General features: G+C 43.4%; 1 protein-coding gene across 3 annotated transcripts in view; it reads left to right on the forward strand.

The window, feature by feature from the left end:
- LOC122561386 (leucine-rich repeat-containing protein 27-like) overlaps nt 1-15,042 on the forward strand; it is a 73,223-nt gene that overhangs the window by 24,093 nt on the left and 34,088 nt on the right. For all 3 annotated transcript variants that reach the window (XM_043713150.2, XM_087998980.1, XM_087998982.1), the window contains one exon: nt 11,166-11,224. In XM_043713150.2, coding sequence (XP_043569085.2) covers nt 11,166-11,224 — 59 coding nt within the window. The remainder of the gene's footprint in view (nt 1-11,165; nt 11,225-15,042) is intronic.

Below are 15,042 nucleotides of genomic sequence, written 5' to 3' on the forward strand. Positions count from 1 at the left end.
TCTGTCTAGGCTGGGATTTCAAGCGGAATACAGCTTTCTCACATTGCCGTGGGCATCACGGTGTCACAGTGGTCAGCACTGCTGCCTCACAGTGCCAGAGACCCGGGTTCAATTCTCGCCTCAGGCAACTGTCTGTGTGGAGTTTGCACATTCTCCCCGTGTTTGCGTGGGTTTCCTCCAGGTGCTCCGGTTTCCTCCCTCAGTCCAAAAATGTGCAGGTCAGGTGAATTGGCCATGCTAAATTGCCCGTAGTGTTAGGGGCAGGGGTAAATGTAGGGAAATGGGTCTGGGTGGGTTGCGCTTCGGCGGGTCGGTGTGGACTTGTTGGGCCGAAGGGCCTGTCTCCACACTCTAAGTAACCTGATCTAATTGAATTGCTATAATACTGGACTGCTGCCACGCTCCGTCATGGTTGGCATCTGCAGGCTAAGGGTAGAGGTCTACCATGCTCAGTCATAGTCAGCATCCTGTGGGCCAAGCCAGCAGAACTGAGCAGGCCCTGCGGATGGTAGCAACCTCTTGGGGTGGTGTGAGAGGCATCCGTGGTGTGGCTGGGTGCTTTATGGGTGGGAGCTCCTTGATGCAGACCATGGGCGGAGGTACATCATCAGAAGAATCTGCAAGTCCGAAGGATGGGGGCAACCTCACATCTGAGAGAGCACGGAAACAAAGAAATGGTGCTAATTGGCACAGGTCCTGTAATATAGTTTTTAAAAAATGCTAAAACGACACCTGCAACACCCCACAAAACTTTCAATCCGAATATGAAAATGCTAGGCAGGGCAGCATTAAAGGTGGACTCCTTGTAAATGCCAGGAAATAATGTGGCTATCCGAACCAGACACAGAATGGTGGAGCAGTTCAGCAGGTCTGGCAGCATCTGTGGAGAGAGAAAAGCAGATTTAATGTTTCAGATTCGGAATGACTCATTTCCAGAATTGAGTTCTCTCTACAGAGATGCTGCAGGACCCAAGCTTCTTCAGTATTTGTTCTATCATTTGTAGTCTTCACTGTGTTTTGTTTCAGTTTGATTGATGTGGATATGTTCGTTTATGATTCATTGCTATGTTTCCATGAGATTTGTTTGTACCAACTAATTTTGATGTGTGATGGTTTATTTTGATTGCTATTATTTGGTTGATGGTGAGAAGAATAAGATTCGTCAAAGAACAAGCAGTTTTAGGGGAGACGATGTATACTGGTAGAGTCACTAAACTAGCAAACCACAGGCCCAAGGTAATTCTCTCCAGACACAGATTTAAATCCCAGTTGGTGGCATTTAAATTCAATTTAAAAATCTAGAATTAATATGTAGTCTCCATAATGCTGACGATAAAACCACTGTCTATTGTAAAAAATAAATCTGGGTCACTAATGTCCTTCAAAGAAGAAAATCTGCAATCCTTCCCTGGGTGTATATGACTTCAAACCCAGAAAAATGTATTTGATTTGTAAATACTGATGAAATTACCTAGCAACCATTCATTTACATCAAACTGCTATAAAAAGTAAATTCAGAAATGAAACTGAACTGACCAGCCAACATTGACCAGAAGCTACAACAGAGCAATTAATCCTTTCAGTCCAACTGAATCTTCCTTTCTAACATCTTGTGAGCTCTGACTGTCGTTGTGAGATCACATAAAAATATTGAGAGTATGAAAAGTGAATAAGATACCTGAGAATTTCAGAAAGTTTTTGTCAAGAGGAAAGGTAACTCTTTATTTCTCAAATGAGGTAAGTAAAACTGAAGTCACGCTAAGGGAGGCACTCAAACTCTTACGTACAATAAAACATCTGCAGATGCTGGAGATCTGAAACAAAAACAGAAATTGCTGGAGAAACTCAGTGGGTCTGGCAGCATCTGTAGGAAGAAAGCAGAGTTAATGTCTTCATCAGAACCTGTTGGTAATTAGGAAAAAATGGTACTTATGCTGAAAAAGAAATGGAAGGAGTGGGGGAAGGGGGAGGTGAACAGATTGGTGGAGACGGAGCCCAGGGGATGATATGAACGGAGTAGGTCAACAAGGAGATGATGGATAGCAGACCAGGAGAGAAGAAAAGCTGAATTGAATGATATAAAAGATGGGAGTGAATGAACTGTGCTGAATGCAACCCATATGATGCGATAATAGTCATAGTCATAGAGTCAGACAGCATGGAAACAGACCCTTTGGTCCAACCAGTCCACACCAAACATAGTCCCAAACTAAACTAGTCTCACCTGTCTGCTCCTGGCCCATATCTTTGCAAACCTTTCTTATTTGTGTAGGCCGAGTAGTATGTAGGAATGTAGCTGTGGTAAAAGCAACAGGAATGCCATGACCGGAATGGGTGTGGGGTGGATGAAAAAAAATGTGGAAAGATGGAACTAGACTCTAACTTTATTGAACTCAATGTTGAGTCAAAGAGACTGCAGGATCCTCAAGTGGAAAATGTTGTTCTTCGAACTTGCCTTGAGTCTGAGCGGAACATTACATCAGGCCTGTGACACAAATGTTGGCATGGGAACACAGCAGTGTGTTGAAGTGGCAGACATCTGGAAGCTCAGGGTCATCCTCTCTATGTTTTGTCTCCCTAATGTAGGGAGACCACATTGTGAACAGTGAATCTGCTCACCTCTCCTCTTCCCCCCTTTCTCTGCCAAACTTTGGCTTCAACATAAACACCACTTTTTCCTAGCTACTGAATGTTCTGATTAAGAGTCATCAGATTTGAAATGCTAACTCTGCTTTCTTCCCACAGATGCTGCCAGACATGCTGAGTTTCTCCAGCCATTTCCATTTTTGTTACAAACTCTTTTTTTGAAGAATGTTTCAAACATTCCCATTGGAGTGCCACAAGGATCAGTGCTGAGTCCATTACTTTTCATCATTTATATAAATGATTTGGATGTGAACGTCAGAGGTATTGTTAGTAATTTTGCAGATGACACCAAAATTGGAGGTGGAGTGGACAGTGAAGAAGGTTACCTCAGATTACAATGGGATGTTGATCAGATGGGCCAATGGGCTGAGGAGTGGCAGATGGAGTTTAATTTAGATAAATGTGAGGTGCTGTATTTTGGGAAAGCAAATCTTAGCAGGACTTATACACTTAATGGTAAGATCCTAGGGAGTGTTGCTGAACAGAGAGACCTTGGAGTGCAGGTTCATAGCTTCTTGAAAGTAGATTTGAAGGTAGATGGGATAGTGAAGAAGGCATTTGATATGCTTTCCTTTATTGGGCAGAGTACTGAGTACAGGAGTTGGGAGGTCATGTTGCAGCTGTACAGGACATCGGTTAAGTCACTGTTGGAATATTGTGTGCAATTCTGGTCTCCTTCCTATGTTGTGAAATATGAAAGGGTTCAGAAAAGATTTACAAGGATGTTGCTAGAGTTCGAGGATTTGAGCTACAGGGAGAGGTTGAATAGGCTGGGCTATTTTCCCTGGAGCATCGGAGGCTGAGGGATGATCTATAAAATCATGTGGGGCATGGATAAAATAAATAGATAAAGTCTTTTCCCTGGGGTCGGGGAGACCAGAACTAGAGGGCATGGGTTTAGGGTGAGAGGGGAAAGATATAAAAGAAGGAACTCTTTCATGCAGAGAGTGGTATGTATATGGAATGAGCTGCCAGAGGAAGTGGTGGAGGCTGGTACAATTGCAACATTTAAAAGGCATCTGGATGGGTATATAAATAGGAAGGGTTTGGAAGTATATAGGGCGGGTGCTGGCAGGTGGGACTAGATTAGGTTGAGATATCTGGGTTGAAACTTTATTGCTGGAACAGCACAGCAGGTCAGGCAGCATCCAGGGAACAGGAGATTCGACGTTTCGGGCACAGGCCCTTCTTCAGGAATGAGCAGAGAGTGTTCAGCAGGAGAAGATAAAAGGTAGGGAGGAGGGACTTGGAGGAGGGGAGTTGGAAATGTGATAGGTGGAAAGAGGTCAAGGTGAGGGTGATAGGTCGGAGTAGGGTGGAGGCGGAGAGGTCAAGAAGAAGACTGCAGGTCAGGAAGGCGGTGCCGGGCTGGAAGGATCCGGCTGAGACAAGGTGGGGGGAGGGGGGATGAAGAAACTGGTGAAGTCCAAGTTCATCCCCTGCGGTTGGAGGGTTCCCAGTCGGAAGATAAGACGCTCCTCCTCCGACCGTCGGGTTGTTGTGGTTTGGCGGTGGATGAGTCCAATGACCTGCATATCCTCGGTGGAGTGGGAGGGGGAGTTGAAATGCTGTGCCACAGGTTGGTTGGGTTGGTTCGTCCGGGTGGCCCAGAGGTGCTCCCTGAATCGCTCCGCAAGTAGGCGGCCTGTCTCCCCAATATAGAGGAGGCCACACCGGCTGCAGCGGATGCAGTAGATGATGTGGGTGGAGGTGCAGGTGAATCTGTGGCGGATATGGAAGTTTCCCTTGGGGCCTTGGAGAGAAGTGAGGGGGGAGGTGTGGGCGCAAGTGTTGCACCTCCTGCGGTTGCAAGGGAAGGTGCCGGGAGTGGTGGTTGGGTCGGTGGGGGGTGTGGATCTGACAAGGGAGTCGCGGAGGGAGTGGTCTCTACGGAAAGCTGATAGGGGAGGGGAGGGAAATATATCCTTGGTGCTGGGGTCTGTTTGGAGGTGGCGGAAGTGACGGCGGATGATGCGCTGTACATGGAGATTGGTGGGGTGGTAGGTGAGGACCAGTGGGGTTCTGTCCTGGTGGCGGTTGGAGGGGCGGGGCTCAAGGGCTGAGATATCTGGTCAGCATGGATGAGTTGGACTGAAGGGTCTGTTTCCATGCTGCACATTTCTGTGACTATTAATACAAAAATATAAACTAAACTTAAAGGTGTATGATTCTGTCTACTTTAAATTTCATTTACCAAATAATAATAGTATATCATAAACCTTCATCACATGGGATTTCCAGACGTCACATAACTGCTGGTAACTACCTGCTTTGCTGTGCACCCCTGCTGGGGGCATTTAATTTGTCGTTGGACAAGTGCTTTGGGAATTGCTCTTCAGTCGGTGGACATGAAACCTGTGAGAATGGGCTGCCCAGTTGATGTCTCCTTTTTCTGAAAATATCCTGCATTCGGGTGAAAATTGTTTGTTCTTCTGAGGGAGTGACGGAAAGGACTGCTCAATATTCGAGATCCTGAATAATCTATGTCTGAAAGACTCCAAGGACACAATGATGTGACTGACACACATGTCAGAACATCAGTGACAGACTTTGAAACATTCTGTAATTTATCCTTTTACATTTTTATTTTTAGAAAGCCTGAAAAGAAATCTGCAATGACATTCATCTTTTTCTCTTTACCTGCACAAAGAGAGAGAGAGAAAGAGAGAGAGAGTGTGTGTGTTTGTGTGTGTGTGTGTTCATGTGCATGTTTGTGTGTGTGTTTGTGTGCACGCATGTGTGTTTGTGTTTGTGGGTGTTTGGTGTGTGCATGCGCGTGAGTGTGTGTCGTGTATGTGTACATGTGTGTGCACGTGTGTATGCATATGTGTGTGTGTTTGTGTGCATGTTTGTGTATGTGCTTGTGTGTGTTAATGTTTGTGTCTCTGTGTGTATTTTGTATATATGTGTTTGTGTATGTGTGCATATGTGTGTATGTGCGTGTGTGTGTGTTTTGAGGATATTTAGAGGGATAAACATTCATACTTTGATATTCCTGACTGGGTGTGTACATCTTCATTGCAAAATCTTGTTTTGATAACAATTTTGTTTCTTTAGAAAACTGGCTATTTTTTTTATTTCAAACCCACAACTGATAAAGTATTTAATTGATTATTTTAGTATCTGAAATATATTATATTTTAGGCTATGACTTTTGGAGTATTGGACAACAGTGCTCTTTTCTAGCCTCAGTTGTCATAAGTCATACTCATAGAATTATATCTTACACACAGTGACACTACCATCACTATCCCTGAATATGTCCTGAACCACTGGCAGGACTGATGCATGGAAAGTGGTGTCAAAATGGTATACAACTGGGAAAGAGTCTTCCCAGGTTCTACCTGATGCCATAGCTTTGGCATGTAAGCACTTGTCTGAATCCATGGCGGTTGCTGTGGCAAGCAAGTTTACAGGAATACTTAGTACCTGTTGTACATGTACTTTGACATTGCTGTCCATCATGTGAGCCATGAATGCATTCATATGTTTGCTCTCCAGAAGGTGTCAAGGAATCTTGACCTCCCTCCAGGTACCTCATCCCTACAAGGGTTGAGGGAGGTACCATTGCACACCAACAATGAGGAAGTGCAACAGGGAGGCCCAAGGACTGTTATCACAGGATTGTCCATTTGTCTCCTACCACACCACCTTCCTTCTGCTAGGGACCCAAATATCTCCAATCAGCTGAGGCCTTAGAAGGAACAGATTTGTGAATGTTATTCAATTTCACTTTCTAAAGTTTATTTCTTTTAAAATTCCAAGTCTATGGTTCATTTTTTAAAATTTCTGTCTTTAAGTTAAATATTTAAATGTGATAAATTCAGGGCATTTTACTTTCTGGTTTGCTGTCCGTGAGACTGCTTCAATTTGATTGCTTATCCAGCTAGCTGACATCACTGCAGTTGAATATCAACTCATCCTTTTAACTTGTGCCAGATTCAAATTGACGTTGGGAAAGAGGAGTTCTGTGTCACAGAGATCACAGGATCTTTGTGAACAGTCTTCTTTCAGGGCAAGAATCGTTGCTTCATGCTTGATTAGCATATTACAAAAAATTCTGTAGCTACGAAATTAATTGATGTGACAACAATCTTATTTGATTGCACAAATAGTGCATATAATAAATTGATTGTTTTGTGTGAAGTGGTTCACCAAGAATGTTTCAATCTTGGTACATCTTGACTGCTCCAACTTTCATAGAATCCCTACAATGTGGAAACAGGCCACCTGGCCCAACAAATCCACACCAACCCTCTGAAGAGCATCCCATCCCCCCACCTCATTACTCTACATTCTCCCTGACTAATGCACCTAACCTACACATCCCTGAACACCATGGGCAATTTAGCATGGCCAATTCACTTAACTTGCACATCTTTAGATTGTGGGAGGAAACCGGAGCACCCGGAGGAAACCCAGGCAGACACGGGGAGAATGTGCAAACTCCACACGCCTGAGGCTGGAAATCGAACCCAGATCCCTGGAGCTGTGAGGCAGCAGTGCTAACCACTGAGCCACCGTGCCACCCCAAAAGTTGTTTTGTAACAATATCATCTGGCCTAAGTGAATTAATGCCCTGCAAATTTAACTTTTAATACCTCCAATACTATATTGTTTTAAAGGTAAAATTACTTTGATTTTTACCACATAAACATTCATATTTACTACTTTTAATTGTGTTTTGTACAACCTAATAAATTTTGTGGTTGTTTCCTCCTGGCTGAATTTCATTGAGCACTGCTTCAGTTTACACCACAGGACCAGTAAATCTGAACATATGCGAACTCAGTGGTAATCAATCAATCAGCCGTTCACTACACCCACTAATTAGCTCCCAATTACCTGTTTGTCATACAGTTGCATTGTGCAAAAGACTTAATTGACATAATTGCAGGGCAATTGGAGGCTTCAACTAAAGCGTTGCACATAAAGCAGAGTTCAATTCCCATAAATAAAAATCTGCTTACAGTCAGAACATTTGTATTTTTATATAAAAGGAGGAACATCACGCATTCCAAGATGCTTTGCAAGAGATCAAAGGATGTTAATCATGAAGAGGGCATGTGTCACTGAAAGCAGAGGAAGTCCAATAACCACAGCATTGGATGAGTGGCCTGCTTACAATATGGTAATGACTGCAAAGTCCAAAAAGAAAGACGTAATTATATAAAGTTCTTTCATGATCACCATGCATTTCAAAACCTTTTGCAGCCTTTAAACTGCTGTGGCTGTTGTAATGTCGGGAATGCAGTAGCCTGGTTGATAACAGTAAACCCCCACAAACAGCAGTGTAATAAAGATCAGATCAGTTGTTTTTGTGATGTTGCCTGAGAGACATTGGCTGGGGCATGACAACACAGGGAAATAGGTGGGATATTTTATGTCATACAGTTGTACAGCACGGAAACAGACCTATCGGTCCAATTCGTCCACGCTGGCAAGATATCCTAAATTAATCTAGTCCCAGATGCCAGCACTTAACCTATAATCCTTTCAACCCTTCCTACTCCTGAAAGGGTTTTCGGTTTCATGCCTCATCTGAAAAACAGATTAGTTCATCTGTATGGTTGATTGAACTCCGCCAACTAAGTTTGCAAAATCTGAAATTTGAAGATTATTTTGCTTTGTGGATGAATGACATGAACACCTGCCAGCAAACCTATCAAAGTGCCTCACTTTAAGCCACAAGCTTCTGCTTGCTCTCCTTTTTTTTGATCTAAACTTTCCTCAATATTCCAACCAGTTTTCTGAAAATTTCTTGAAACAGCTGGCAAAGGGGAATCATTTCTGGGATTATTTTGTTGATTCCTGGATGGCAAAAAGACCACTTTCCATTTTCATTTTGATGGTGATGTGGCGTAGCCATCCCCTATCACTTGCTATGAGAGTCATCATCCCATGAAGCGTTTTATTGAAGTAGGGCTTCAAAAGCTATCACTACTTTACTTTAACTCTGGGCTGCTGCTTAAAATCAACACCACTACCAATTGCTCAGTGGCTGTTAAGAAGTTGAGTCAGGCCCAGAAATTATTTACAAGTTTGCTGATTATGTTTAGTTTGGTTTTGCCTGTTTCTGCCATTTAGTTCTTGATAATAGGTACAGCATTGCTCCTGGTACATTCTTTTTCTCCTCCTTCATGTGACTCTGAGAAATGGCCAACTGACCCTACCTTGTCAGCATTGCCTGTATCCCAAAACAAATATTTAAGAGAAAAGATCATGTACAGCTGATATTTGTTGAGAAGCACTTCATCAGTCACATTAACCTTTGTCAATCAACGGGACAATTAGATGAAAAGCAACCATCTGTCTGGATGGCTGACTTGCAGATAAAGGCTGCCCTCTGCAGTAATAACCCATCATATCAATCCAGGTTTGTATAGCAGATATGATAATTGAACAGTCAGGATTTTCATTCAATATAGAGATTCTGAAGACATACATCAGATGCCCTGACAAATCCGGAGGGGTACCCAGGAAGGAGCTAAACAGGGTTAGAGACAAGGAGTCATAGAGATGTATAGCACAGAAACAGACCCTTTGGTCCAACTCGTCTATGCCGACCAGATATCCCAACCTAATCTAGTCCCATTTGCCAGCACTTGGCCCATATCTATCTGAACCCTTCCTATTCATATACCCATCCAGATGCCTTTTAAATGTTGCAATTGTACCAGCCTCCACCACTTCCTCTGGCAGCTCATTCCATACTCGCACTACTGTCTGTGTTAAAAAGTTGCCCCTTAGGTCCCTTTTATATCTTTCCCCTCTCACCCTAAACCTATACCCTCTACTTCTGGACTCCCCCACCCCAAGGAAAAGACTTTGTCTATTTATCCTATCTATGCCCCTCATGATTTTATAAGCCTCTATAAGGTCACCCCTCAGCCTCCGATGCTCCAGGGAAAACAGCCCCAGCCTATTTAACTTCTCCCTATAGCTTAAATCCTCCAACCCTGGCAACATCTTTGGACATCTTTTCTGAACCCTTTCAAGTTTCACCATAGCCTTCCGATAGGAAGGAGACCAGAATTGCATGCAATATTCCAACAGTGGCCTAACCACATCCTTTCAGAGTTAGGGATTACTGCATGCTCTTAATTTTTCCTTCTGCAAATGATGGCTGATTAAGGCCTTAGAAAGGAAATGACCAGAGTTAGTGAATTCCTGAATGAAAGAAGACAGTGAACAAGAAAACCATTTCTAACTGCAGGACACCTGCAGGCAGAGGTCACAGGGACACCTTTAGCTAAATAATTCTTAGGTTAGCTGCAATACCTTCCTACCTTCATTGTTCACTTTTGAATACACATCCAATCTGTTAAATACAGATATTGAGGTCAGAGTTGGCTTTACTCTCAGAGTAAACTAATGGTCTACATTTTTACCTTGTCCACAAGATCAAGGCCATCTTTGTCATAAACACTGCAGTAACCCTCTGCTGTAATCCGATCCATGGTACTAACTTCAGAGGAGTGCTCCAAGTGCCATACCACCACATTTCCTTATCTTTACTTTGTCCTCCAGCACTATCATCGCAAAATACATGTGTAGAGTTTAGCTACCATTTTATGTTAACAACATATAATTTGCATCCTTGCTGCTGATCTCAACTCCACAGCCACTGTGCTTTCTGATGTGTAAAGCTAGAATTTTCTCTAACTCCGCATCAGCAAGACTGAAACAATCATTTTTTGCCTCCTTTCTGAACTCTGCATATACCCCATGATTTCCCTAACTGTTTGTTCACGCTGAACCTGACAGGTACAGAATCATAATGCTATCTTTGGAGCTTCAAAGCCTGTTCTCATATTGCCAGTCCAATTATTCTCAATTACAATATGTTACCTGTCACTGCCCTTTAGCTCACCATTACTTCCACCCCTTTGGTTTTTTTCAATCCAGGCCCCGCCCTAAGCATTCCTTTCTGTGCAAACATCAGCATCGTATCCAAATATGGGAACCTCAATTATCCATACAAGGTGGGCGTGCACTATTTCATTCGAATAATTGATTATTCGATTAATCGATTCAATGCCTTTCCTCTGGGGCTCGGGAGTTTTCTATTAAGTCTGCTCCCTGTTCAGGAGACAGCAGCAACACAACTGCATGTGAGCCCTCCTCCCCAACTGCCCTCAATCCCACCCACCGCCTGCCCCCCCCCAAACCCCATCCAACACTACCCCCACCCCCGCCCCTACAAACCCACACCCACCCCCCCAAACCCCATCCAACACCGCCCCACCCCTGCGCCCCCAAACCCACCCCCACCACTGCCCCCCAAACTCCATCCAACACCACTCCCCCACCCGAACCCCCCCGTCCACCCCAACACCACCCCCACCCACACGCCCCCAACACCGCTCTCACCTCTGTTCCCCAACACCACCCACCCAACACCACCATCTATTTTCAACATTATGAGGTATGAGGACCATTTTATTATGGTAAAGGAAATATATACAAGTATAGTTTGTTTTAATCAGTTCACTTCATATTTATGTTGTCTTTTACAGGTGCCTTAAAACATTGCTTCTTGAAGGGAACCTTATCCGAAGGCTGCCAGTGGAACTTGGTTCGTGTGAAATTCAAATTCTATTCATTGGTTCATTTTTTTCATTTCAGTAAATGTGACAAAAGCAAAACTTGACATTTCAGAGTCAAAAATGGTTAGCCAAAATGGTCCATTAGTAACAGTCTGCATAATAACTCTAGACTGGGACAAGTTTCCGTTTATTGTAGTTGACTGATTTCTTCTTCACTACTGTGTATGAAATTAACTTCTCTTGTCATTCCCTTCTCTGAACCACCAGCATTCCTCAGTTTAGTGTTCATTTACTTGTCATGCTGCTTCGTAACCCTTTCTATTACAATGACCCAAATCTTCTGTTACAGCTGGTGAGAGTAGGCTGCTAAAAGGAAGCTACTCAACTGACCCTGTGGTGACAAAAATGTATTACCTGCTATTACAATAGATAATAGACAATAAGTGCAGGGGTAGGCCATTCGACCGTTCGAGCCAGCACCACCTTTCATTATGATCGTGGCTGATCATCCTCAATCAGTATCCTATTCCTGCCTTATCCCCAGAAACCTTGATTCCACTATCTTTAAGAGCTCTATCCATCTCTTTCTTGAAAATATCCAGCTACTTGGCCTTCACTACCTTCTGGGGCAGAGCATTCCATATGTCCATCACTCTCTGGGTGAAGAAGTTTCTCCTCAACTGTGTTCTAAATGGCCTACCCCTTATTTTTAAACTGTGTCCTCTGGTTCTGGACTCACCAATCAGCAGAAACATGCTTACTACCTCCAGACGTCCAATCCTGTAATATTCTTATACGTCTCAATCAGATCCACTCTCATCTTTCTAAACTCAAGTGTATACAAGCCCAGTTGCTCCAATCTTTCAACATATGATAGTCTTGCCATTCCGGGAATTGACCTCGTGAACCTACGCTGCACTCCCTCAATAGTCAGAATGTCCTTCCTCAAATTTGGAGATCAAAACTGCACACAGTACTTCAGATGCGGTCTCACTAGGGCCTTGTACATCTGCAGAAGGACCTCTTTGCTCCTATACTCAATTCCTCTTGTTATGAAGGCCAGCATGCTATTAGCATTCTTTAGTGCCTGCTGTACCTGCATGTGTGCTTTCATTGACTGATGTATAAGAACACTTGGATCTCGTTGTACTTCCCCTTTACCTAACTTGACTCCATTTAGATAGTAATCTACCTTCCTGTTCTTGCCACCAAAGTGGATAATCACACATTTATCCACATTAAACTGCATCTGCCATGCATCCATCCACGCACCTAGCCTGTCCAAGTCACCCAGTATTCTCATAACATCCTCCTCACATTTCACCCTGCCACCCAACTTGTGTCATCATCAAATTTGCTGAAAGCACTTTTAATACCTTCATCTATATCATTAATGTATATTGTAAACAGCTGTGGTCCCAGCACCGAATCTTGTGGTACCCCACTGGTCACCACCTGCTATTCTGAAAGGAACCCGTTTATCACTACTCTTTGCTTCCTGTCAGCCAGTCAATTTTCAATCCAAGTCAGAATTTTGCCACCAATACAACGTGCCCTAATTTTGCTCATTAATCTCTTATCAAAGGCTTTCTGAAAGTCAAAGTACACTACATCCACTGGCTCTCCCTTGTCCATCTTCATAGTTATATCCTCAAAAAATTCCAGAAGATTACTCAAGCACGATTTCCCCTTCATAAATCCATGCTGACTCTGACCTATCCTGTTACTGTGATCCAAATGAGCTGTAATTTCATCTTTTATAATTGATTCCAGCATCTTTCCCATCACTGCGTCAGGCTAACCGGTGTATAATTCCCTGTTTTCTCTCTCCCTCCTTTCTTGAAGATTAGGACAATATTAGCCACCCTCCAATCCGCAGGAACTGATTCTGAATCTATACAACATTGGAAAATTATTGCCAATGCTTTCACGATTTCTAGAGCCACCTCCTTACATACCCTGGGATGCAGATATAAGGTCCCGGGGACTGAGCAGCTTTCAGGTCTAGCAGTCTATCCAACACCATTTCCTGCCTAATATAAATTCCCTTCAGTTCATCTGTTACCCTAGGTCCTTCAGCCCTATTATATCTGGGAGATTGCTTGTGTCTTCCCCAGTGAAGACAAATCCAAAGTACCTATTCAACTCTTCTGCCATTTCCTTGTTCCCCATAATAAATTCACCTGCTTCTGTCTTCAAGAATATACTCTTAAGTATACTCCTACTTTCTTTATACTCTTCTAAGGATTCACTCGATCTATCCTGTCTGTACCTGACATATGCTTCTTTCTTCTTCTAAACCAAACCCTCAATTTCTCTAGTCTTCCAGCATTCCCTATACCTACCAGCCTTTTCTTTCACCCTAACTTGAATATACTGTATCTGGATTCTCATTATCTCATTTCTGAAGGCTTGCCATTTTCCAGCAGTACCTTCATCTGCTAACATCTGCCCTCAATCAGCTTTTGAAAGTTCTTGCCTAATACTGTCAAAATTGGCCTTTCTCCAATTTAGAACTTCAACTTTTAGATCGAGTTTATCCTTTTCCATCACTATTTTAAAACAAATAGAATTATGGTTGCTGGCCCCAAAGTGCTCCCCCACTGACACCTCAGTCACCTGATGAAGGGCTTTTGCCCGAAATGTCGATTTTACTGCTCCTCGGATGCTGCCTGAACTGCTGTGCTCTTCCAGCACCACTAATCCAGATATCTGGTTTCCAGCAACTGCAGTCATTGTTTTTACCTCCGTCACCTGCCCTGCCTTATTTCCCAAGAGTAGGTCAAGTTTTGCACCTTCTCTAGTAGGTACATCCACATACTGAATCAGAAAATTGTCTTGTACACACTTAAGAAATTCCTCTCCATCTAAACCTTTAACACTATGGCAGTCCCAGTTGATGTTTGGAAAGTTAAAATCCCCTACCATAACTACCCTATTATTCTTACAGATAGCTGAGATCTCCTTACAAGTTTGTTTCTCAATTTCCCTCTGACTATTGGGGGGTCTATAATACAATCCCAATAAGGTGATCATCCCTTTCTTATTTCTCAGTTCTACCCAAATAACTTCCCTCGATGTATTTCCAGGAATATCCTCCCTCAGCACAGCTGTAATGCTATCCCTTATCAAAAATGCCACTCCCCCTCCTCTTTTGCCTCCCTTTCTATCCTTTCTGTAGCATTTGTATCCTGGAACATTCAGCTGCCAGCCTTGCCATGTTTCTGTAATTGCTATGATATCCCAGTCCCATGATCCTAACCATGCCCTGAGTTCATCTGCCTTCCCTGTTAGGCCCCTTGCATTGAAATAAATGCAGTTTAATTTATTAGTCCCACCTTCTCCCTGCCTGCCCTGACTGTTTGACTCACTTCTGTTCTCAGCTGTACCCGTCTCAGATCGATCTCTTTCCTCACTATCTCCCTGGTCCAATCCCCACACCTTACTAGTTTTAATCCTCCCAAGCAGTTCTAGCAAATTTCCCTGCCAGTATATTAGTCCCCTTCCAATTTAGGTGCAATCCGTTCTTTTTGTACAGGTCACTTCTACCCCAAAAGAGATTCCAATGATCCAAAAATGTGAATCCTTCTCCCATACACCAGCTCCTCAGCTATGCATTCATCTGCTCTATCCTCCTATTCCTGCCCTCATGAGCTGGTAGCACTGGCAGTAATCCAGATATTACTATCCTTGAGGACCTCCTTTTTAAATTTCTACCGAACTGTCTGTAACCTCCCTTCAGAGTCTCAACGTTTTCCCTTCCAATGTCGTTGGTTCCAATGTGGACAATGACCTCCTGCTGGCTCTTCTCCCCCCGTGAGAACATTCTGCACCCTCTCTGAGACAT

Source organism: Chiloscyllium plagiosum, unplaced genomic scaffold, assembly GCF_037043375.1.
Source record: "Chiloscyllium plagiosum isolate Xiang-an unplaced genomic scaffold, Cpla_swu_hap1 HiC_scaffold_22, whole genome shotgun sequence".
NCBI classification, from domain to species: Eukaryota; Metazoa; Chordata; class Chondrichthyes; order Orectolobiformes; family Hemiscylliidae; genus Chiloscyllium; species Chiloscyllium plagiosum.